Source organism: Mustelus asterias, unplaced genomic scaffold, assembly GCF_964213995.1.
Source record: "Mustelus asterias unplaced genomic scaffold, sMusAst1.hap1.1 HAP1_SCAFFOLD_1031, whole genome shotgun sequence".
In the NCBI taxonomy this organism is placed as follows: Eukaryota; Metazoa; Chordata; class Chondrichthyes; order Carcharhiniformes; family Triakidae; genus Mustelus; species Mustelus asterias.
In genome coordinates, this window is record NW_027590976.1 from 92,184 (window position 1) to 117,613 (window position 25,430).

Sequence of the window (25,430 nt, forward strand, 5' to 3'; positions counted from 1 at the left end):
CACTCCCAGGACAGGTACAGCACGGGGTTAGATACAGAGTAAAGCTCCCTCTACACTGTCCCCATCAAACACTCCCAGGACAGGTACAGCACGGGGTTAGATACAGAGTAAAGCTCCCTCTACACTGTCCCCATCAAACACACCCAGGACAGAGACAGCACAGGGTTAGATACAGAGTAAAGCTCCCTCTCCACTGTCCCCCATCAAACACTCCCAGGACAGGGACAGCACGGGGTTAGATACAGACTAAAGCTCCCTCTCCACTGTCCCCCATCAAACACTCCCAGGACAGGTACAGCACGGGGTTAGATACAGAGTAAAGCTCCCTCTACACTGTCCCCCAACAAACACTCCCAGGACAGGTACAGCACGGGGTTAGATACAGAGTAAAGCTCCCTCTACACTGTCCCCATCAAACACGTCTGTCTGCTTTTTCTGCAATAGTTGGACTCCCAAGCTGAATCATTCAGACTGAAGCAGTTGCTTACCGATTGTTGGATCATGATAATCCAGGAATCGATGGCTGATGAACTGCATCGTCATGGCTGCAAAGATAAAATCAAATTAATCCTTCAGATGTAACTGCGTATAACTCAACATCGTACCTGGGATGAAAATACTTTCAATGTTTCTCGACAATCACTCCTAAAATTTCATAGTTTAAATAGACTCTGTAGACTGTTTGCTGTTTAAATAGACTGTCGGCTGTTTGCTGTTTAAATAGACTCTGTAGACTGTTTGCTGTTTAAATAGACTCTGTAGACTGTTTGCTGTTTAAAAAGACTCTGTAGACTGTTTGCTGTTTAAATAGACTCTGTAGACTGTTTGCTGTTTAAATAGACTCTGTAGACTGTTTGCTGTTTAAGTAGACTCTGTAGACTGTTTGCTGTTTAAATAGACTCTGTAGACTGTTTGCTGTTTAAATAGACTCTGTGGACTGTTTGCTGTTTAAATAGACTCTGTGGACTGTTTGCTGTTTAAATAGACTCTCTAGACTGTTTGCTGAGTCCTGCTGTGACGCCCGCCTCCACCATGTCCTCATTAACCCCCCTTTACTAATCGTACTATCCAGGTCCCCTGTCCCAGGCTATTTGGAAAGCCAACAGAAAAAGTGTGAGCAATAAATCTGATCAAGCCACACTTAGGGAGCTCACTTTGTATCATAAAATAGAATCATAAAATCCCTACAGTACAGCAGAGGCCATTCAGCCCATTGAATCTGCACCGGCTCTCTGACACAGGCCATCTCCTCGCCCTATCCCAATAACCCCATGCATTCAGCATGGCCAATCCATCTAACCCGCACATCATTGGACACTAAGGGGCAATTTAGCATAGCCAATCCACCCTAACCCGCACATCTTTGGAGTGTGGTTGGAAACCCACGCAGACATTGGGAGAACGTGCAAACTCCACACAGATCACGAGATTGATTCCAGAGATGAGGGGTTTGTCGTGTGAAGGGAGATTGAACAGTTTAGGCCGATACTCTCTGGGATTTAGAAGAATGAGGGGAGATCAAATTGAGGTTTACAAGATGGTAAAAGGTCTGGGATAAAGTAGACGTGGAGCGGATGCTTCCTCTGGTGGGACATTCTAGGACGAGAGGTCTTAGGATAAAGAGTATAATGAGGATAAGGGGCAGCAAATTTAAAACAGAGTTGAGGAGAAACTACTTCCCCCAAAGGGTTGTGAATCTGTGGAATTCGCTGCCCCAAAGTGCGGTGGGTGCTGGGACAGTGAGTACATTTAAGGAGGAGTGAGACAGATTTTTAATTGGTAATGGGGTGAAGGGTTATGGGGAGAAGGCAGGAAAATGGGGATGAGGAGCATATCAGCCATGGCGGAGCGGACTCGATGGGCCGAATGGCCTCATTCTGCTCCTATATCTTGTGAACCTGGGACAGTCAGTGGCCTGAGGCCGGAATGGAGCCCGGCTCCCTGGCGCTGTGAGGCAGCAGTGCTAACCCACTGTGCCACCCTGTTTACTATGACTGGGAGATGGGAAAAACTGGGCCCAGCAAAGTTCAGACAATTTACAAGGATGATACCAAGTCTGAGAAGGTTATGGCTTTGGCTTGAATAAGACCCAAGTTAGGCCTCATCCAGGGCACCGTGTCTGGAGTCCATACTTAAAGGATATGAAGGTGTTGGAGAGAGTGCAGAGGAGACTCACAAGAATGATTCCAGGGATAAGGAACTGTAGGATTGATTGGCGAGTTTGGGGACTGTTTTCCTTGGAGAAAAGAAGGCCCAGAAGAGACTTGAAGGAGGTATTCAAAATCCTGAAGGGTATGGAATGGGGAAATAGTGAGACACTGTTTCCCTCTCAAGACAGCACGCTGGGTAACACAGTGGTTAGCACTGCTGCCTCACAGCGCCAGGGACCCAGGTTCGATTCCCGGCTCGGGTCACTGTCTGTGCAGAGACTGCACATTCTCCCCGTGTCTGCGTGGGTTTCCCCCGGGCGCTCCGGTTTCCTCCCACACTCCGAAAGACGTGTGGGTTAGGGTGCGTTGGCCATGCTAAATTGCCCCTTAGTATCCAAAGATGTGTAGGTTACGTGGATTGGTCATGCTAAATTGCCCCTTAGTGTCCAAAGATGTGCAGGTTAGGTGGATTGGCCGTGCTAAATTGCCCCTTAGTGTCCAAAGATGTGCAGGTTAGGTGGATTGGCCATGCTAAATTGCCCCTTAGTGTCCAAAGATGTGCAGGTTAGGTGGATTGGCCGTGCTAAATTGCCCCTTAGTGTCCAAAGATGTGTAGGTTACGTGGATTGGCCATGCTAAATTGCCCCTTAGTGTCCAAAGATGTGTAGGTTAGGTGGATTGGCCATGCTAAATTGCCCCTTAGTGTCCAAAGATGTGCAGGTTAGGTGGGTTGGCCATGCTAAATTTTCCCTCAATGTACCCGGAGTGTGGCGACTAGGGGATTCTCACAGTAACTTCATTGCAGTGTTAATGTAAGCTCACTCGTAACACTAATAAATAATAAAAAAATAAGATGTATACAAGGCAGGGGTTGGTGGGGGAGGGAGGGGTGAGTGAGGCTGGATAAAGACGAGGGAGGAAGGAATGTGGTGATGGGAGGGGGAGCTGCCATGATCTTATTGAATGGCGGAGCAGGCTCGAGGGGCCAGATGGCCCACTCCTGAGGGATCTTCCCTTGATAACTTGTACAGTCGGTTGTCCTGGTGTACCAAGATGATTAATCCATGGTGGATTGTGAACTGGGTGTTGAGACTTGGAGAGATATTCAGGTAAATATGAGGAGTTGGGGGGGAGTGAGAGGGGGTGCATGTGGAACAGAAAGTCCAGCACCGAGCAGAGGGGCCGAATGGACTAAGTGAAGCAAAGGAATCTGACATGAGAATCGGAAATACTGTACAAAGGAATTAAAAAGGTTATTTCCTCATCGGTAATCCACCTCTCTCTCTCTCTCTGTCTGCAGATTGAGAGTGCCAGACTTTGCATTGAGACGCAGATAGCCTGTTACCCGGGGTAATGTCTTTCACAAAGAACCAATTGTTTAAAGCCTCAATCAATTGCCTGTCAGCTGACCTGACAGTCGGTTGGGTAACTACGGCACCCCCTTGTTGTCACTAGGAGACAGAAGGCAACCTAGCAACCGCTGAAAGCAAGGCAGCCAGGTAAATGAAGGCCCACGCAAGATTGAGTGATTAAAACCTCGGGTGGTTCAGCGTAGTTCTCCCACTCGAAGCCTTGAGAGGCCAAATCTGCCTCGCGGTCGTTGAGATGGGCGAGGTGCCAACAGAACGTGGCTCTTCCATCCCCCGTGCCGGCTCTCTGGAAGAATTGCCCCCTTCGCCAGTCCCTATTTGATCTCCAACGCCCATTCCCCAAAAATGTGTGTGCAGATCATAAAAACCCTACAGCACAGAAAGAGGCCATTCGGCCCATCGAGTCTGCACCGACCACAATCCCACCCAGGCCCTACCCCCATACCCTTACATATTTTACCCACTCATCCCTCTAACCTACGCAACTCAAGACACTAAGGGCAATTTTAGCATGGCCAATCAACCTAACCTGCACATCTTTGGACTGTGGGGGGAAACCGGAGCACCCGGAGGAAACCCACGCAGACACGAGGAGAATGTGCAAACTCCACACAGACAGTGACCCAAGCCAGGAATTGAACCCACTGGGAGCTGTGAAGCAGCAGCCCTAACCACTGTGCTACCGTGCCACGCACTGGTCACTCTATTACAGAAAGGATACTATTAAACTCGAAAGAGTGCAGAAAAGATGCTATGGGGACTTGATGGTTTGAGTTATAAGGAGAGGCTGGATAGACTGGGACTTTTTTCTCTGGAGCGTAGGAGGCTGAGGGGTGATCTTATAGAGGTCTATAAAATAATGAGGGGCATAGATCAGCTAGATAGTCAACATCTTTTCCCAGAGGTAGGGGAGTCTAAAACTAGAGGCCATAGGTTTAAGGTGAGAGGGGAGGGATACAAAAGTGTCCAGAGGGGCAATTTTTTCCACAGAGGGTGGTGAGTGTCTGGAACGGGCTGCCAGAGGTAGTAGTAGAGGCGGGTACAATTTTGTCTTTTAAAAAGCGTTTAGACAGTTACATGGGTACGATGGGTATAGAGGGATATGGGCCAAACGCGGGCAATTGGGACTAGCTTCGGGGTTGAAAAAAAAGGGCGGCATGGACAAGTTGGGCCGAAGGGCCTGTTTCCATGCTGTAAACCTCTATGACTCTACGCAAACCAGCCTCCCATCCATTGACTCTGTCTACACTTCCCGCTGCCTCGGCAAAGCAGGCAGCATAATTAAGGACCCCACGCACCCCGGACATTCTCTCTTCCACCTTCTTCCATCGGGAAAAAGATACAAAAGTCTGAGGTCACGCATCGACCGACTCAAGAACAGCTTCTTCCCTGCTGCTGTCAGACTTTTAAATGCATGTGCCATATATTAAACTGATCTTTCTCTACACCCTAGCTATGACTATAACACTACATTCTGTACCCCCTCCTTTCTTTCTCCCCTATGTACTCTATGAACGGTATGCTTTGTCTGTACAGCGCGCAAGAAACAATACTTTTACTGTATCCCAATACATGTGACAATAATAAATCAAATCGAATGCCTCTTAGTGTCCAAAGATGTACGGGCTAGGTGGATTGGCCATGCTAAATTGCCCCTAGACGGTTGAGTGTTAACCACATTGCTGTGGCTCTGGAGTCACATGTAGGCCAGACCGGGGTAAGGACGGCAGATTTCCTTCCCTAAAGGGAACCAGATGGCTTTTTCCGACAATGGGTCATCAGTAGATTCTTAATTCCAGATATTTTTTATTGAATTCAAATTCCACCATCTGCTGTGGCGGGATTCGAACCCAGGTCCCCAGAACATTAGCTGAGTTTCTGGATTAATAGTCTAGCGATAAACCACTAGGCCATCGCCTCCCCAAGGCCTCGCTCGGGGCACTGTGCCCAGTTCGGGGCTCCATATTTGAGGAAGGATGTGAAGGTGTTGGAGAGAATACAGAGGAGGTTCCAGGGATAAGGAACTGTAGGATTGATTGGAGAGTTTGGGACTGTTTTCCTTGGAGAAAAGAAGGCCGAGAGGAGACTTGAAGGAGGCATTCAAGGTAGTGAGGGGTATGGACAAGGGAAATAGTGAGGCACTGTTTCCCCCTCAAGACAGCATCATGAACGTGGGGTGACATAGTGGGTTAGCGCTGCTGCCTCACAGCGCCAGGGACCCGGGTTCGATTCCCGGCTTGGGTCACTGTCTGTGTGGAGTCTGCACGTTCTCCCCGTGTCTGCGTGGGTTTCCTCCGGGTGCTCCGGTTTCCTCCCACAGTCCGAAAGACGTGCGGGTTAGGGTGCATTGGCCGTGCTAAATTCCCCCTCAGTGTGACCCGAACAGGCGCCTGAGTGTGGCGACAAGGGGGATTTCACAGTAGCTTCATTGCAGTGTTAATGTAAGCCGACTTGTGACATTTTAAACTATACTGGGCGAAAGGGGTAGGGATGATGGAGAGGAGGGGGGGGAAGGTTTTTTTACTCAGAGGGTAATTGTGGAGTCTGTGACGAGCTTCCTGAGGGAGGGGTGAGGGCAGGTTCGATTGGGGTATCTGAAATGGGGAATTGGAGTGGTATCTGGAAAGAGAGAATGTGCAAGGTTACGGGGGATAAGGCAAGGGGATTGGGTAGAACACTCTTTCAGAGAGCCAGTGCAGTACAGATGGGCCGAATGGCCTCCTTCTGCACTGCAGAGATTCTGTAATGGAGCTCAAGGGGCTGAATGGCCTCCTCCTGTTTCCTGTTATCTTGAGGAAACTCTGTCTCTCTCTCTCTCTCTCTCCGTGTCTCTCTCTCTGTGTCTCTCTCTGTGTCTCTCTCTCTGTCTTTCTCTCTCTCTCTCTCTCTGTCTCTCGCTCTCTCTCTCTCTGTTGCTCACTCTCTCTCTCTCTCTGTCGCTTGCGCCCTCTCTCTCTCTGTGTCTCTCTCTGTGTCTCTCTCTCTGTCTTTCTCTCTCTCTCTCTGTCTCTCGCGCTCTCTCTCTCTCTCTGTCGCTCGCCCTCTCTCTCTCTCTCTCTGTCGCTCACTCTCTCTCTCTCTGTCGCTTGCCCTCTCTCTCTCTCTCTCTGTCACTCGCTCTCTCTCTCTCTGTCTCTCTCTGTCTCTCGCGCCCTCTCTCTCTCTCTGTCTCTCGCTCTCTCTCTCTGTCACTCGCCCTCTCTCTCTCTGTCTCTCGCGCCCTCTCTCTCTCTCTGTCTCTCGCTCTCTCTCTCTCTCTCTCTGTCTCTCGCTCTCTCTCTCTGTCTCTCTCTGTCTCTCGCTCTCTCTCTGTCTCTCTCTCTCTCTCTGTCTCTCGCTCTCTCTCTCTCTCTGTCGCTCGCGCCCTCTCTCTCTCTCTGTCTCTCGCTCTCTCTCTCTCTCTGTCTCTCGCGCTCTCTCTCTCTCTCTGTCTCTCGCGCCCTCTCTCTCTCTCTGTCTCTCGCGCCCTCTCTCTCTCTCTCTGTCGCTCGCGCCCTCTCTCTCTCTCTGTCGCTCACTCTCTCTCTCTCTCTGTCTCTCGCGCCCTCTCTCTCTCTGTCGCTCGCGCCCTCTCTCTCTCTCTCTGTCGCTTGCGCCCTCTCTCTCTCTCTGTCGCTCCTCTCTCTCTCTCTGTCTCTCGCTCTCTCTCTCTCTGTCACTCGCTCTCTCTCTCTCTGTCGCTCGCGCCCTCTCTCTCTCTCTGTCTCTCGCGCCCTCTCTCTCTCTCTCTGTCTCTCTCTGTCGCTCACTCTCTCTCTCTCTCTCTGTCACTCGCTCTCTCTCTCTCTGTCTCTCGCGCCCTCTCTCTCTCTGTCGCTCACTCTCTCTCTCTCTCTCTGTCACTCGCTCTCTCTCTCTCTGTCTCTCGTGCCCTCTCTCTCTCTCTCTGTCTCTCGCGCCCTCTCTCTCTCTGTCGCTCACTCACTCTCTCTCTCTCTCTGTCACTCGCTCTCTCTCTCTCTGTCGCTCACTCTCTCTCTCTCTCTCTGTTGCTCGCTCTCTCTCTGTCTCTCTCTCTCTCTCTCTGTTGCTCGCTCTCTCTCTCTCTGTCACTCGCTCTCTCTCTCTCTCTGTCACTCGCTCTCTCTCTCTCTGTTGCTCGCCCTCTCTCTCTCTCTGTCACTCGCTCTCTCTCTCTCTGTTGCTCACGCTCTCTCTCTCTCTCTCTCTGTTGCTCGCTCTCTCTCTCTGTCGCTCTCTCTCTCTCTCTCTCTCTGTCGCTCGCTCTCTCTCTCTCTGTTGCTCACCCTCTCTCTCTCTCTGTCACTCGCTCTCTCTCTCTCTGTTGCTCACGCTCTCTCTCTCTCTCTCTCTGTTGCTCGCTCTCTCTCTCTGTCGCTCTCTCTCTCTCTCTGTCGCTCTCTCTCTCTCTCTGTCTCTCTCTCTCTCTGTCGCTCTCTCTCTCTCTCTGTCTCTGTCGCTCGCTCTCTCTCTCTCTCTCTCTCTGTCGCTCGCTCTCTCTCTCTCTCTCTCTGTCGCTCGCTCTCTCTCTCTCTCTCTCTGTCACTCGTTCTCTCTCTCTCTCTCCCTATCTGTCTCAGGATGTTTCCACCAGTAGGAAAAACTAGAACCAGAGGGCACAACCTCAGGCTAAAGGGACGATCCTTTAAAACAGAGATGAGGAGGAATTTCTTCAGCCAGAGAGTGGTGAATCTGTGGAACTCTTTGCCGCAGAAGGCTGTGGAGGCCAGGTCATTGAGTGTCTTTAAGACAGAGATAGATAGGTTGTTGATTAATAAGGGGATCAGGGGTTATGGGGAAAAGGCAGGAGAATGGGGATGAGAAAAATATCAGCCATGATTGAATGGGGGAGCAGACTCGATGGGCCGAGTGGCCTCATTCTGCTCCTGTGTCTGATGGAGCCGCCGCCTTGAACCCACTGCAGTCCTGTGCGGTGTAGGTACACACAGAGTGCTGTTAGGGAAGGGCTGGAAGCGGACTCCGGGTGGGGGTGGTAGGTCTCTGTCCTGTTGCGGGAACACTGGGCAAAGCTCCCTCTCGGAGAGTAACCCACCCCACCTCGCCCCCCCCCAGTCTGGAGTGCCAGTGTAACGCATGGCCATGTGTACAAGTAGCGCCTGCCCCTGGGATACCGCGATGGTGGATACTGGGGGGGGGGGGAATTGAACCCCGAAACGCAGTCCGACCGCACGCGCGAGCACTCACCGCTCTTCCCGACTCCCCCTGCCCCCAGCATCACGATCTTGTACTCTCGAATCCCGCCTGCCACACTGCCGCAGGGTCTGCCCGAGGCTGCCGCAGAGTCCATGCTCGAGTCCAACTCCACTCCTGTTCCCGAACTGCGGAGAAACGGACCCCAGTGTTACAAGTGGGAGAGATACAGAAGTGTCCAGAGGGGCAATTCTTTCACACAGAGGATGGTGAGTGTCTGGAACGAGCTGCCAGAGGCAGTAGTAGAGGCGGGTACAATTCTGTCTTTTAAAAAGCGTTTAGACAGTTACATGGGTACGATGGGTATAGAGGGATATGGACCAAACGCGGGCAATTGGGATTAGCTTCGGGGTTTAAAAAAAAGGGCAGCATGGACAAGTTGGGCCGAAGGGCCTGTTTCCATGCTGTAAACCTCTATGACTTAATACCTCCAGGGGAGACGATGGTCTAGTGGTATTATCGCTCGATTATTAATCCAGAAACTCAGCTAATGTTCTGGGGACCCGGGGTTCAAATCCCGTCACGGCAGATGGTGGAATTTGAATTCAATAAAAATTATCTGCAATTAATTATTATTAATAATTAATTTGGGTGACACAGTGGGTTAGCGCTGCTGCCTCACAGCGTCAGGGACCCGGGTTCGATTCCCGACTTGGGTCACCGTCTGTGTGGAGTTTGCACGTTCTCCCCGTGTCTGCGTGGGTTTCCTCCGGGTGCTCCGGTTTCCTCCCACAGTCCAAAGATGTGCAGGTTAGGGTGGATTGGCCGTGCTGAACTGACCCTTAGTGTCCAAAGATGTGCTGGTTAGGGTGGATTGGCCATGCTAAATTGCCCCTAAGTGTCCAAAGATGTGCATGTTAGGGTGGATTGGCCATGCTAAATTGCCCCTAAGTGTCCAAAGATGTGCAGGTTAGGGTGGATTGGCCGTGCTAAATTGCCCCTTAGTGTCCAAAGATGTGCAGGTTAGATGGATTGGCCATGCTAAATTGCCCCTTAGTGTCCAAAGATGTGCAAGGTTAGATGGATTGGCCATGCTAAATTGCCCCTTAGTGTCCAAAGATGTGCTGGTTAGGGTGGATTGGCCATGCTAAATTGCCCCTTAGTGTCCAAAGATGTGCAGGTTAGATGGATTGGCCATGCTAAATTGCCCCTTAGTGTCCAAAGATGTGCAGGTTAGATGGATTGGCCATGCTAAATTGCCCCTTAGTGTCCAAAGATGTGCAGGTTAGATGGATTGGCCATGCTAAATTGTTTCTTAGTGTCCAAAGATGTGCTGGTTAGGGTGGATTGGCCATGCTAAATTGCCCCTTAGTGTCCAAAGATGTGCAGGTTAGATGGATTGGCCATGCTAAATTGCCCCTTAGTGTCCAAAGATGTGCAGGTTAGATGGATTGGCCATGCCAAATTGCCCCTTAGTGTCCAAAGATGTGCAGGTTAGGTGGATTGGCCATGCCAAATTGTTCCTTAGTGTCCCGGGATGCGTAGATTATGGTAAATATGTGGGGTTATGGCGATAGGGCCTGGGTGGGATAGTGGTTGGTGCAGACTCGATGGGCCGAATGGCCTCCTTCTGCACTGTAGGGTTCTATGATTCCCTCACACTTCTCTTAAGAATCTCCTGATGACCCATTGTCGATTGTTGGAAAAACCCATCTGGTTCCCTTTAGGGAAGGAAATCTGCCGTCCTTACCCCGGTCTGGCCTACATGTGACTCCAGAGCCACAGCAATGTGGTTTGGGCGGCACGGTAGCACAGTGGGTTAGCACTGCTGCTTCACAGCTCCAGGGTCCCGGGTTCGATTCCCAGCTCGGGTCACTGTCTGTGTGGAGTTTGCACATTCTCCTCGTGTCTGCGTGGGTTTCCTCCGGGTGCTCCGGTTTCCTCCCACAGTCCAAAGATGTGCGGGTTAGGTTGATTGGCCAGGTTAAAAAAAAAAGAAGAAATTGCCCCTTAGAGTCCTGGGATGTGTAGGTTAGAGGGATTAGCGGGTAAAATATGTGGGGGTAGGGCCTGGGTGGGATTGTGGTCGGTGCAGGCTCGATGGGCCGAATGGCCTCCTTCTGCACTGTAGGGTTTCTATGACTCTCAACTGCCCCCTCCAAGGGCAACTAGGGATGGGCAATAAATGCCGGTCCAGCCAGAGACGCCCGTGTCCCATGAATGAAAAACATAAAATTTCGGGTGGTCTATTCAAATCAGTGCTCCATCTTAACTGGTGGGTATCGCAAATGCTTCAGAGATCAAAGCAAATAATTTATCATCAGGCCACCTGAGCCATTAGGATACGTGACCCAGAGCTTGGTCAAAGCGGTAGGTTTTAAGAAAGACAGAAAACGATTTAGGGAGGGAATTCCAAGCTTAGAGCCCCCCCCCCCCAGGCAGCTGAAGGCACGGCCGCCAATGGCGGAGCGATGGGAATCGGGGGATGCTCGAGAGGCCGGAATTGGAGGAGCGCAGAGATCTCGGAGGGTTGTAGGAGCTGGAGGAGGTTACAGAGATAGGGAGGGGGGTGTAGGGGCTGGAGGGGGTTACAGAGATAGGGAGAGGGTGTAGAGGCTGGAGGGGGTTACAGAGATAGGGAGGGGGTGTCGGGGGCTGGAGGAGGTTACAGAGATAGGGAGGGGGTGTAGGGGCTGGGGGAGGTTACAGAGATAGGGAGGGGGTGTCGGGGGCTGGAGGAGGTTACAGAGATAGGGAGGGGGTGTAGGGGCTGGAGGGGGTTACAGAGATAGGGAGGGGGTGTAGGGGCTGGAGGAGGTTACAGAGATAGGGAGGGGGTGTAGGGGCTGGAGGGGGTTACAGAGATAGGGAGGGGGTGTAGGGGCTGGAGGGGGTTACAGAGATAGGGAGGGGGTGTAGGGGGCTGGAGGAGGTTACAGAGATAGGGAGGGGGTGTAGGGGCTGGAGGAGGTTACAGAGATAGGGAGGGGGTGTAGGGGCTGGAGGAGGTTACAGAGATAGGGAGGGGGTGTTGGAGCTGGAGGAGGTTACAGAGATAGGGAGGGGGTGTAGGGGGCTGGAGGAGGTTAGAGATAGGGAGTGGGTGTCGGGGCTGGAGGAGGTTACAGAGATAGGGAGGGGGTGTTGGAGCTGGAGGAGGTTACAGAGATAGGGAGGGGGTGTAGGGGGCTGGAGGAGGTTAGAGATAGGGAGTGGGTGTCGGGGCTGGAGGGGGTTACAGAGATAGGGAGGGGGTGTACGGGCTGGAGAGGGTTACAGAGATAGGGAGGGGGTGTACGGGCTGGAGAGGGTTACATAGATAGGGAGGGGGTGTAGGGGCTGGAGGAGGTTACAGAGATAGGGAGGGGGTGTAGGGGCTGGAGGAGGTTACAGAGATAGGGAGGGGGTGTTGGAGCTGGAGGAGGTTACAGAGATAGGGAGGGGGTGTAGGGGGCTGGAGGAGGTTAGAGATAGGGAGTGGGTGTCGGGGCTGGAGGGGGTTACAGAGATAGGGAGGGGGTGTACGGGCTGGAGAGGGTTACAGAGATAGGGAGGGGGTGTACGGGCTGGAGAGGGTTACATAGATAGGGAGGGGGTGTAGGGGCTGGAGGAGGTTACAGAGATAGGGAGGGGGTGTAGGGGCTGGAGGAGGTTACAGAGATAGGGAGGGGGTGTAGGGGCTGGAGGGGGTTACAGAGGTAGGGAGGGGGTGTACGGGCTGGAGGAGGTTGCAGTGATAGGGAGGGGGTGTCGTGACTGGAGGGGGTTACAGAGATAGGGAGGGGGTGTCGGGGCTGGAGGAGGTTACAGAGATAGGGAGGGGGTGTCGGGGCTGGAGGGGGTTACAGAGAGAGGGAGGGGGTGTAGGGGCTGGAGGAGGTAACAGAGATAGGGAGGGGTTGTAGGGGCTGGAGGAGGTTACAGAGATAGGGAGGGGGTGTCGGGGCTGGAGGGGGTTACAGAGAGAGGGAGGGGGTGTAGGGGCTGGAGGAGGTAACAGAGATAGGGAGGGGTTGTAGGGGCTGGAGGGGGTTACAGAGATAGGGAGGGGGTGTAGGGGCTGGAGGAGGTTACAGAGATAGGGAGGGGGTGTCGGGGCTGGAGGGGGTTACAGAGAGAGGGAGGGGGTGTAGGGGCTGGAGGAGGTAACAGAGATAGGGAGGGGTTGTAGGGGGTTACAGAGATAGGGAGGGGTTGTAGGAGCCGGAGGGGGTTACAGAGATAGGGAGGGGGTGTAGGGGCTGGTGGGGGTTACAGAGATGGGGAGGGGGTGTAGGGTCTGGAGGAGGTTACAGAGATAGGGAGGGGGTGTAGGGGCTGGAGGGGGTTACAGAGATAGAAGGGGGTGTAGGGGCTGGAGGGGGTTACAGAGATGGGGAGGGGGTGTAGGGGCTGGAGGCGGTTACAGAGATGGGGAGGGGGTGTAGGGGCTGGAGGAGGTTACAGAGATAGGGAGGGGGTGTAGGGGCTGGAGGAGGTTACAGAGATAGGGAGGGGGTGTAGGGGCTGGAGGAGGATACAGAGATAGGGAGGGGGTGTAGGGGCTGGAGGGGGTTACAGAGATAGGGAGGGGGTGTAGGGGCTGGAGGGGGTGTATGGGCTGGAGGGGGTTACAGAGATAGGGAGGGGGTGTAGGGGCTGGTGGAGGTTACAGAGATCGGGAGGGGGTGTCGGGGCTGGAGGAGGTTACAGAGATAGGGAGGGAGTGTAGGGGCTGGAGAAGGTTACAGAGATAGGGAGAGGGGTGGAGGGGCTGGAGGAGGTTACAGAGATAGGGAGGGGGTGTGGGGGCTGGAGGGGGTTACAGAGATAGGGAGGGGGTGTAGGGGCTGGTGGAGGTTACAGAGATCGGGAGGGGGTGTCGGGGCTGGAGGAGGTTACAGAGATAGGGAGGGAGTGTAGGGGCTGGAGAAGGTTACAGAGATAGGGAGAGGGGTGGAGGGGCTGTAGGGGGTTACAGAGATAGGGAGGGGGTGTAGGGGCTGGAGCAGGTTGCAGAGATAGGGAGGGGGTGTTGGGGCTGGAGGAGGTTACAGAGATAGGGAGGGAGTGTAGGGGCTGGAGAAGGTTACAGAGATAGGGAGAGGGGTGGAGGGGCTGGAGGGGGTTACAGAGATAGGGAGGGGGTGTTGGGGCTGGAGGGGGTTACAGAGATAGGGAGGGGGTGTTGGGGCTGGAGGGGGTTACAGAGATAGGGAGGGGGTGCGGGGGGCTGGGGGAGGTTGCGGAGATAGGGAGGGGGTGTCGAATAATTGCAATGTATGCTTGTAATTAACTAGCTGCTCCCTGTGTGTGTGGGTGTGCCGGTGTGTGTGTGTGGGTGTGTGTGTGTGCGGATGGGTGTGTGTGTGGGTGGGTGTGTGTGGGTGTGCGGGCGTGTGTGTGTGGGTGGGTGGGTGTGTGCGGGTGGGTGTGTGCGGGTGGGTGTGGGGGTGGGGGGTGGGTGTGGCGGTGGGGGGGGTTTGTGTGGGTGTGTGTGAGCGGGTGGGTGTGCGGGTGGGTGTGTGTGAGCGGGTGGGTGTGCGGGTGGGTGTGTGTGAGCGGGTGGGTGTGCGGGTGGGTGTGTGTGAGCGGGTGGGTGTGCGGGTGGGTGTGCGGGTGGGTGTGTGTGAGCGCGTGTGTGTGTGTGAGCTGGTGGGTGTGTGTGTGGGTGTGCGGGTGGGTATGTGTGTGTGTGTGTGGGTGTGCGGGTGGGTGTGTGTGTGGGTGAGCGGGTGGGTGTGTGTGCGGGTGGGGGGGTGTGTGGGTGTGCGGGTGTGTGTGTGTGCGGGTGTGGGTGTGCGGGTTGCGAGGGTGTGGGTGTGGGTGTGCGGGTGGGTGTGTGTGTGGGTGAGCGGGTGGGTGTGTGTGCGGGTGGGGGGGTGTGTGGGTGTGCGGGTGTGTGTGTGTGCGGGTGTGGGTGTGCGGGTGGGTGTGTGTGCGGGTTTGGGTGTGTGTGTGGGTGTGTGTGTGGGTGTGCGGGTGGGTATGTGTGTGTGGGTGTGCGGGTGGGTGTGTGTGTGGGTGAGCGGGTGGGTGTGTGTGCGGGTGGGGGTGTGTGTGTGGGTGTGCGGGTGGGTGTGTGTGCGGGTGGGGGTGTGTGTGTGTGCGGGTGTGGGTGTGCGGGTGTGGGTGTGTGTGCGGATGTGGGTGTGTGTGTGGGTGTGTGTGTGGGTGTGCGTGTGGGTGTGTGTGTGGGTGTGCGGGTGTGTGTGTGTGTGTGGGGGTGGAGAGGCAGGAATGTGGATTATGTAAAGGACAGCCCAAGGCAAAGATAATGACTGAGTCAGCGGGGTGGGGGGGTGGGGGAGGGAGGGGGGTGGGTGGGAACATTCCCCCTGCCCTTTGGCCCTCCCTCTGCCTGTCCTGGGCCACAGCAAGCCCGGGGTGTCCCGAGCAGGCGCGGGTTCAGGCTGCAGGCAGCTTGAAGGGCCTGAGCGAGGGAGGGAGGCTGGATAGGGAACGCCAGGGGGCAGAGGGAAGTATTTGGGGGAGACAGTGAGACGTCGCTGGAACCAGGGGGGCGTGTGTGTGGGGGGGGGAGGGGGGAGGGGGGGGCGGGGGGGAGAGCCCGAGACGATTAAATAAACAGTTGAACCAGCAACAAGTAGTTGTAGCTTCACCTCTCCCTTTGTTTGAAATCAGCTGATCATTCGATCCCTGCAGACTTTCAGTCAAAAGAATCGGTGCTGAGACCTCCCCCCAACCCCCCCCCACCCCCAACCGCCCCCCCCACCCCCGACCCCCCCCACCCCCCCTCCCGAAACCCCACCCCGCCCCCAGCAAGTCCGCTCTGCCCAGTTGACGAAAATGTTAGTTCCACAAACTTTCCCTGGAACTTTTTTATTTGAAGGAGTTACCTCGGACTGGGTTCAGCGATCCCACGCCCTCATTCTCCTGGCGGGGGGGGTGGGGGGGGGAGCGGAGGACGCGAATGTTTCTGAAGTCGATTTTCCTCTCTCCTCGATCCCGCGGCTGTAAAGTTTTCCGCCAAAGTTTTCCTCTGCTTGTCTCTGCTTCCACACCGCCCCCCCCCTCAACCCGCCTCGCTCTCTCTCACCGCCTCAAGGGTCCTAGCGCCCACCCTCGTCCAAATCCGCGGTCTGATAGGGCAGGACGCAGTGTCGAGTCTCGGTGAGAGCGTTGTTATCTCTCCTTTCCTCTCTCTCTCTCTCTCTCCCTCCACGATTTCCTTGTTAACTGGTTTCACAAGTTTGCGACGGGAGAGAGAGAGAGAGAGGGGAGGGGAAAAAAACAGCGGCAGGAACAGCCCTGCTGGCCAGCAGGGAGAATAGCTACACATTTACCACAATAACTTCTGAATACGCTCACAGTCCATAGATGTGTAGGTTAGGTGGATTGGCCATGCTAAATTGCCCCTTAGTGTCCAAAGATGTGCGGGTTAGGTGGATTGGCCATGCTAAATTGTCCCTTAGTGTCCGAAGATGTGCGGGTTAGGTGGATTGGCCATGCTAAATTGTCCCTTAGTGTCCAAAGATGTCTAGGTTAGGTGGATTGGCCATGCTAAATTGCCCCTTAATGTCCAAAGATGTCTAGGTTAGGTGGATTGGCCATGCTAAATTGCCCCTTAGTGTCCAAAGATGTGCGGGTTAGGTGGATTGGCCATGCTAAATTGCCCCTTAGTGTCCAAAGATGTGCGGGTTAGGTGGATTGGCCATGCTAAATTGTCCCTTAGTGTCCAAAGATGTGCGGGTTAGGTGGATTGGCCATGCTAAATTGTCCCTTAGTGTCCAAAGATGTGCGGGTTAGGTGGATTGGCCATGCTAAATTGTCCCTTAGTGTCCAAAGATGTGCGGGTTAGGTGGATTGGCCATGCTAAATTGTCCCTTAGTGTCCAAAGATGTGCGGGTTAGGTGGATTGGCCATGCTAAATTGTCCCTTAGTGTCCAAAAATGTCTAGGTTAGGTGGATTGGCCGTGCTAAATTGCCCCTTAGTGTCCAAAGATGTGCGGGTTAGGTGGATTGGCCATGCTAAATTGCCCCTTAGTGTCCAAAGATGTGCGGGTTAGGTGGATTGGCCATGCTAAATTGTCCCTTAGTGTCCGAAGATGTGCGGGTTAGGTGGATTGGCCATGCTAAATTGTCCCCTGGTGTCCAAAGATGTCTAGGTTAGGTGGATTCGCCATGCTAAATTGCATCTTAGTGTCCAAAGATGCCTAGGTTAGGTGGATTGGCCATGCTAAATTGCCCCTTAATGTCCAAAGATGTCTAGGTTAGGTGGATTGGCCATGCTAAATTGCCCCTTAGTGTCCAAAGATGTGCGGGTTAGGTGGATTGGCCATGCTAAATTGTCCCTTAGTGTCCAAAGATGTGCGGGTTAGGTGGATTGGCCATGCTAAATTGTCCCTTAGTGTCCAAAAATGTCTAGGTTAGGTGGATTGGCCGTGCTAAATTGCCCCTTAGTGTCCAAAGCTGTGCGGGTTAGGTGGATTGGCCATGCTAAATTGTCCCTTAGTGTCCAAAGATGTCTAGGTTAGGTGGATTGGCCATGCTAAATTGCATCTTAGTGTCCAAAGATGCCTAGGTTAGGTGGATTGGCCATGCTAAATTGCCCCTTAGTGTCCAAAGATGTCTAGGTTAGATGGATTGGCCATGCTAAATTGCCCCTTAGTGTCCAAAGATGTGCGGGTTAGGTGGATTGGCCATGCTAAATTGTCCCTTTGTGTCCAAAGATGTGCAGATTGGGTGGATTGGCCATGCTAAATTGCCCCTTAGTGTCCAAAGATGTCTAGGTTAGATGGATTGGCCATGCTAAATTGCCTCTTAGTGTCCAAAGATGTGCGGGTTGTGTGGATTGGCTGTGCTAAATTGCCCCTTAGTGTCCAAAGATGTGCTGGGTTAGGTGGATTGGCTGTGCTAAATTGCCCCTTAGTGTCAGGGGGATTAGCAGGGTAAATATGAGGGGTTATGGGGATTGGGCCTGGGTGGGATTGTTGGATGGTGCAGACTCAATGGGCCGAATGGCCTCGTTCTGCATATCCGTCACTCAAGGTGAATCCTAGCCTTGGGTGACTGTGCGGAGTCTGCGCGTTCTCCCCATGTCTCTGTGGGTTTCCTCCCACAGTCCCAAAGATGTGCGGTTTAGGTGGATTGGCCATGCTAAATTGCCCCTTAGTGTCCAAAGATGTGCGAATTGGGTGGATTGGCTGTGCTAAATTGCCCTTTAGTGTCAGGGGGATTAGTAGAGTAAATATGAGGGGTTATGGGGATTGAGCCTGGGTGGGAATGTTGGACGGCGCAGACTCAATGGGCTGAATGGCTTCGTTCTGCATATCCGTCACTCAAGGTGAATCCTCGCCTTGGGTGACTGTGCGGAGTCTGCGCGTTCTCCCCATGTCTGTGTGGGTTTCCTCCCACAGTCCCAAAGATGTGCAGGTTAGGTGGATTGGCCATGCTAAATTGTCCCTTAGTGTCCAAAGATGTGCAGATTAGGTGGATTGGCCATGCTAAATTGTCCCTTAGTGTCCAAAGATGTGCAGGTTAGGTGGATTGGCCATGCTAAATTGTCCCTTAGTGTCCAAAGATGTGCAGATTAGGTGGATTGGCCATGCTAAATTGTCCCTTAGTGTCCAAAGATGTGTAGGTTAGGTGGATTGGCCATGCTAAGTTGTCCCTTAGTGTCCAAAGATGTGTAGATTAGGTGGATTGGCCATGCTAAATTGCCCCTTAGTGTCCAAAGATGTGTAGGTTAGGTGGATTGGCCATGCTAAATTGTCCCTTAGTGTCCAAAGATGTGTAGGTTAGGTGGATTGGCCATGCTAAATTGTCCCTTAGTGTCCAAAGATGTGTAGGTTAGGTGGATTGGCCATGCTAAATTGTCCCTTAGTGTCCAAAGATGTGTAGATTAGGTGTATTGGCCATGCTAAATTGCCCCTTAGTGTCCAAAGATGTGTAGGTTAGGTGGATTGGCCATGCTAAATTGTCCCTTAGTGTCCAAAGATGTGCAGGTTAGGGGGATTGGCCATGCTAAATTGTCCCTTAGTGTCCAAAGATGTGCGGGTTCGGGAGATTAGTGGAGACAGGGTCTGGGTGAGATGCTCTGTCGGAGACTCTGTGCAGACCTGATCTGCACTGTGGGGATTCTCGGATAAGGTGGGAAGGGATACGGGGGGGGGGGGGTAAGAACCTGACAGTTGAATAGTGGAAAAAAAAGGTGGTAAGATTGGCCACACAGTAGGATGTGAAACTGACACGTGGTTGTGGTAATTCCTTCCCCTTTCTGATTATAATCTTGTCATGGCAGTGCTGACAGCTACCTCTGTCTCATTGGCACACCGTGGTATGGGTCTAATAGATCCTCCCTTGTTCCACTACCCCGGAGAGGCCAGGATGTCCCCAGATAGGCCAGGATGTCCCCGGAGAGGCCAGGATGTCCCCAGATAGGCCAGGATGTCCCCGGATAGGCCAGGATGTCCCCAGATAGGCCAGGATGTCCCCAGATAGGCCAGGATGTCCCCAGATAGGCCAGGATGTCCCCAGATAGGCCAGGATGTCCCCAGATAGGCCAGGATGTCCCCAGATAGGCCAGGATGTCCCCAGATAGGCCAGGGTGTCCCCAGATAGGCCAGGATGTCCCCGGAGAGGCCAGGATGTCCCCGGATAGGCCAGGATGTCCCCAGATAGGCCAGGATGTCCCCGGAGAGGCCAGGATGTCCCCAGATAGGCCAGGATGTCCCCAGATAGGCCAGGGTGTCCCCAGATAGGCCAGGATGTCCCCAGATAGGCCAGGATGTCCCCGGATAGGCCAGGATGTCCCCGGAGAGGCCAGAATGTCCCCAGATAGGCCAGGATGTCCCCAGATAGGCCAGAATGTCTCCAGATAGGCCAGGATGTCCCCAGATAGGCCAGGATGTCCCCAGATAGGCCAGGATGTCCCCAGATAGGCCAGGATGTCCCCAGATAGGCCAGGATGTCCCCAGATAGGCCAGGATGTCCCCGGAGAGGCCAGGATGTCCCCAGATAGGCCAGGATGTCCCCAGATAGGCCAGGATGTCCCCAGATAGGCCAGGATGTCCCCGGAGAGGCCAGGATGTCCCCAGATAGGCCAGGATGTCCCCAGATAGGCCAGGATGTCCCCGGAGAGGCCAGGATGTCCCCAGATAGGCCAGGATGTCCCCAGATAGGCCAGGATGTCCCCGGAGAGGCCAGGATGTCCCCGGATAGGCCAGGATGTCCCCAGATAGGCCAGGATGTCCCCGGATAGTCCAGGATGTCCCCAGATAGGCCAGGATGTCCCCAGATAGGCCAGGATGTCCCCAGATAGGCCAGAATGTCCCCAGATAGGCCAGGATGTCCCCAGATAGGCCAGGATGTCCCCGGAGAGGCCAGGATGTCCCTGGATAGGCCAGGATGTCCCCAGATAGGCCAGGATGTCCCCAGACTCATTGCTGCCCACCTGAATGCGGCCTATGGTACTTCTGGCCTGGGCTCCGTCCTGTTCTGTGAGATCAACAAAGCAGCAACTTCATAATGAGTTCATCAGATACAGGAGCAGAATCAGGCCATTCGGCCCATCAAGTCCGCTTCGCCATTCGATCATGGCTGATATGTTCCTCATCCCCATTTTCCTGCCTTCTCCCCATAACCCTTCACCCCATTCCCAATTAAAAATCTGACCAACTCCTCCTTAAATGTACTCGCTGTCCCAGCATCCACCGCACTTTGGGGGCAGCGAATTCCACAGATTCACAACCCTTTGGGGGAAGTAGTTTCTCCTCCAACTCTGTTTTAAATTTGCTGCTCCTTATCCTGAGACCTCTCGTCTCGAATGTCCCACCAGAGGCAGCATCCGCTCCCCGTCTACTTTATCCATACCTTTCACTGCCTCGGGGAAAAGCAGCCAGCATAATTAAGGACCCCCACACACCCCGGACATTCTCTCTTTCACCTTCTTCCGTTTGGGAAAAAGATACAAAAGTCTGAGGTCACGTACCGACCGACTCAAGAACAGCTTCTTCCCTGCTGCTGTCAGACTTTTGAATGGACCTACCTCGCATTAAGTTGATCTTTCTCTACACCCTAGCCGTGACTGTAACACTACATTCTGCACTCTCTCTTTTCCTTCTCTATGAATGGTATGCTTTGTCTGGATAGCGCGCAGGATTTGATTTGATTTATTTATTATTGTCACGTATATTAACATACAGTGAAAGGTATTGTTTCTTGCGCGCTATACAGACAAAGCATACCGTTCATAGAGAAGGAAAGGAGAGAGTGCAGAATGTAGTGTTACAGTCTTGGCTAGGGTGTAGAGAAAGATCAACTTAATGCGAGGGAGGTCCATTCAAAAGTCTGACAGCAGCAGGGAAGAAGCTGTTCTTGAGACGGTTGGTACGTGACCTCAGACTTTTGTATCTTTTTCCCAATGGAGAATGTCCGGGGTGCATGGGGGTCCTTAATTATGCTGGCAGCAGGAAGTGTAGACAGAGTCAATGGATGGGAGGCTGGTTTGCGTGATGGACTGGGCTACATTCACGACCTTTTGTAGTTTCTTGCGTTCTTGGGCAGAGCAGGAGCCATACCAAGCTGTGATACATCTGGAAAGAATGCTTTCTATGGGGCATCTGTAAAAGTTGGTGAGAGTCGTAGCTGACATGCCGAATTTCCTTAGTCTTCTGAGAAAGTAGAGGCGTTGGTGGGACTTTCTTAACTATAGTGTCGGCACGGGGGGGACCAGGACGGGTTGTTGGTGATCTGGACACCTAAAAACTTGAAGCTCTCGACCCTTTCTACTTCATCCCTGTTGATGCAGACAGGGGCATGTTCTCCTTTACGCTTCCTGAAGTCAATGACAATCTCCTTCGTTTTGTTGACATTGAGGGAGAGGTTATTGTTGCCGCACCAGTTCACCAGATTCTCTATCTCATTCCTGTACTCTGTCTCGTCATTGTTTGAGATCCGACCCACTACGGTGGTGTTATCAGCAAACTTGAAAATCGAATTGGAGGGGAGCTTGACCGCGCAGTCAGAGGTGTATAAGGACTATAGCAGGGGGCTGAGGACACAGCCTTGTGGGGCACCGGTGTTGAGGATGATCGTGGAGGAGGTGTTGTTGCCTATCCTTACTGATTGTGGTCTGTGGGTTAGGAAGTTCAGGATCCAGTCGCAGAGGGAGGAGCCGAGGCCCAGGCCACAGAGTTTGGAGGTGAGTTTCGTGGGAATAATAGTGTTGAAGGCTGAGCTGTAGTCAATAAATAGGAGCCTGACACAGGTGCCCTTGTTATCCAGGTGTTCCAGGGTTGAATGCGGGGCCAGGGAGATGGCGTCTGCTGTGGACCTGTTGCGGCGGTAGGCGAATTGTCGTGGATCCAGGTAGTCCGGGAGGTTGGAATTGATTCGTGCCGTGACTAACCTTTCGAAGCACTTCATAATGATGGATCTCTGAGCCACTGGCTGATAGTCATTAAGGCACGCTGCTTGGCTTTTCTTAGGTACCGGGATGATGATCATCTTCTTGAAGCAGATAGGGACCTCAGATTGTTGTAAAGAGAGGTAGAAGATGTCTGTGAATACCCCCGCCAGCTGATCCGCGCAGGATCTGAGTGCACCTCTGGGGTACAATACTTTTCACTGTATACTAATACATGTGACATAAATCAAATCAAATTTTATCATCTCTAGTATATCTCGATTTGATCTCCCTCATTCTTCTAAATTCCAGAGAGTGTCGGCCCAAACTGTTCAATCTCTCTTCACACGACAAACCCCCCATGTTATAAAATTCAGTAAGAAGTCTCACAATCACCAGGTTAAAGTCCAACAGGTTTATTTGGTAGCACGAGCTTTCGGAGCACCGCTCCTTCATCAGGTGAGTGCAGGATTGGGTTCACAAACAGGGCATATATAGACACAAACTCAATTACAAGATAATGGTAATAACTTATAAAATTCTAACAGGACTGGACAGGGTAGACGCAGGGAGGATGTTCCCGATGGTGGGGGGAGCCCAGAACCAGGGGGTCGCAGTCTGAGGATTCGAGGTGGACCGTTTGGGACGGAGGTGAGGAGACATTTCTTCACCCGGTAAGCCTGTGGAATTCATTCCCACAGGAAGTAGTCGATGCCAAAACATTGAATGTATTCAAGAGGCGGCTGGATATAGCACTTGGGGCGAACGGGGTCAAAGGTTATGGGGAGAAAGCAGGATTAGGCTACTGAGTTGATGACCAACCACGATGGTGATGAATGGGGGAGCAGGCTCGAAGGGCTGAATGGCCTCCTCCTGTTCCTATCTTCTGTGTTTCTATGTTTGTATCTCTGGAATCAATCTAGTGAACTGCCTTCAATGTCACTACACCTCTCCTCAAATAAGGGGACCAAAACTGTGCACAATACTCCAGGTGCAGTCTCGCCAATGCCTTGTAGAGTTGCGACAATACTTCACCACCTTTATATTCTATTCCTTTAGCTATAAATGCCAACTTTCCATTTGATTTGACTTATTGTTTGAGATCCGACCCACTACGATGGTGTCGTCAGCAAACTTGAAACTCGAATTGGAGGGGAATTTGGCCGCACAGTCAGAGGTGTATAAGGAGTATAGTAGGGGGCTGAGGACACAGCCTTGTGGGGCACCGGTGTTGAGGATGATCGTGGAGGAGGTGTTGTTGCCAATCCTTACGGATTGTGGTCTGTGGAAGTTCAGGATCCAGTCGCAGAGGGAGGAGCCGAGGCCCAGGCCACGGAGTTTGGAGATGAGTTTTGTGGGAATAATAGTGTTGAAGTCTGAGCTATAGTCAGTAAATATTACTTGATTTATGATTTGATTTATTATTGTTACATGTATTAACATACAGTGAGATGTATTGTTTCTTGCGCGCTATACAGACAAAACATACCGTTCATAGAGAAGGAAAGGAGAGGGTGCAGAATGTAGTGTTATAGTCATAGCTAGGGTGCAGAGAAAGATCAACTTAATGCGAGGTAAGTCCATTCAAAAGTCTGACGGCAGCAGGGAAGAAGCTGTTCTTGAGTCGGTCGGTGCGTGACCTCAGACTTTCGTATCATTTTCCCCGACGGAAGAAGGTGGAAGAGAGAATGTCCGGGGTGCGTGGGGTCCTTGATTATGCTGCCTGCTTTTCCCGAGGCAGCGGGAAGTGTAGACAGAGTCAATGGATGGTTTGCGTGATGGATTGGGCTACATTCATCACCCTTTGTAGTTCCTTGCGGTCTTGGGAAGAGCAGGAGCCCCATACCAAGCTGTGATACAACCAGAAAGGATGCTTTCTATGGTGCATCTGTAAAGGTTGGTGAGAATCGTAGCTGACATTCCTTAGCCTCCTGAGAAAGTAGAGGTGTTGGTGGGCTTTCTTAACTATAGTGTCGGCGTGGAGGGACCAGGACAGGTTGTTGGTGATCTGGGCATCTAAAAACCTGAAGCTCTCGACCCTTTCTACTTCGTCCCCGTTGATGTAGACAGGGGCATGTTCTCCTTTACGCTTCCTGAAGTCGATGACAATCTCCTTCGTTTTGTTGACATTGAGGGAGAGATTATTGTTGCTGCACCAGTTCACCAGATTCTCTATCTCATTCCTGTACTCTGTCTCGTCATTGTTTGGGATCCGACCCACTACGGTGGTGTCGTCAGCAAACCTGAATATCGAGTTGGAGGGGAATTTGGCCGCACCGAGGAGTCTGACATTGGTGTCCGTGTTATCGAGGTGTCCCAGGGTTGAGTGCAGGGCCAGGGAGATGACGTTTGCTTTCTTGATCATCTGCTACCATGTCTTATTCAGGCACCGTCTGCCATGTTGCAGAAAAAAGACCCCAAGGAGATGCCAGGGGGTACGACCAAATACAGCCGAACCTGGCTACACCAGGACACCTTAGGGAGCGGTCAAAGAGCTCCTTTAAGGAGCGTCTTAAAGGAAGGGAAAGAATCTATGCACGGCCGCCAATGGCGGAGCGATGGGAATCGGGGGATGCTCGAGAGGCCGGAATTGGAGGAGCGCAGAGATCTCGGAGGGGCTGGAGGAGGTTACAGAGATAGGGAGGGGGTGTAGGGGGCTGGAGGAGGATACAGAGATAGGGAGGGGGTGTAGGGGCTGGAGGGGGTTACAGAGATAGGGAGGGGGTGTAGCGGCTGGAGGGGGTTACAGAGATAGGGAGGGGGTGTAGGGGGCTGGAGGGGGTTACAGAGATAGGGAGGGGTTGTAGGGGGATGGAGGGGGTTACAGAGATAGGGAGGGGTTGTAGGGGGATGAAGGAGGTTACAGAGATAGGGAAGGGGTGTAGGGGCTGGAGGAGGTTATAGAGATAGGGAGGGGGTGTAGGGGGCTGGAGGGGGTTACAGAGATAGGGAGGGTGTGTAGGGGCTGGAGGGGTTACAGAGATAAGGAGGGTGTGTAGGGGGCTGGAGGAGGTTACAGAGATAGGGAGGGAGTGTAGGGGCTGGAGGAGGTTACAGAGATAGGGAGGGGGTGTAGGGACTGGAGGAGGTTACAGAGATAGGGAGGGGGTGTAGGGGCTGGAGGGGGTTACAGAGATAGGGAGGGGGTGTAGGGGCTGGAGGAGGGTACAGAGATAGGGAGGGAGTGTAGGGGCTGGAGAAGGTTACAGAGATAGGGAGGGGGTGTAGGGACTGGAGGAGGGTACAGAGATAGGGAGGGGGTGTAGGGGCTGGAGGGGGTTACAGAGATAGGGAGGGGGTGTAGGGGCTGGAGGAGGATACAGAGATAGGGAGGGGGTGTAGGGGCTGGAGGGGGTTACAGAGATAGGGAGGGGTTGTAGGGGGCTGGAGGAGGTTACAGAGATAGGGAGGGGGTGTAGGGGCTGGAGGGGGTTACAGAGATAGGGAGGG

General features: G+C 53.0%; 1 protein-coding gene across 1 annotated transcript in view; it reads right to left on the reverse strand.

Annotated features, from left to right (window-relative positions):
- LOC144487777 (GTP-binding protein Rit1-like) overlaps positions 1–15,677 on the reverse strand; it is a 52,939-nt gene extending 37,262 nt beyond the window's left edge. The window contains exons 1-3 of the mRNA XM_078205849.1: positions 15,472–15,677; positions 8,687–8,820; positions 489–545 (exon numbers count right to left, since the gene is read on the reverse strand). Of these exons, the coding sequence (XP_078061975.1) occupies positions 489–545; positions 8,687–8,789 (160 nt within the window). The 5' untranslated portion in view covers positions 8,790–8,820; positions 15,472–15,677. The remainder of the gene's footprint in view (positions 1–488; positions 546–8,686; positions 8,821–15,471) is intronic.
- Between the last annotated feature and the right edge of the window lie 9,753 nt (positions 15,678–25,430).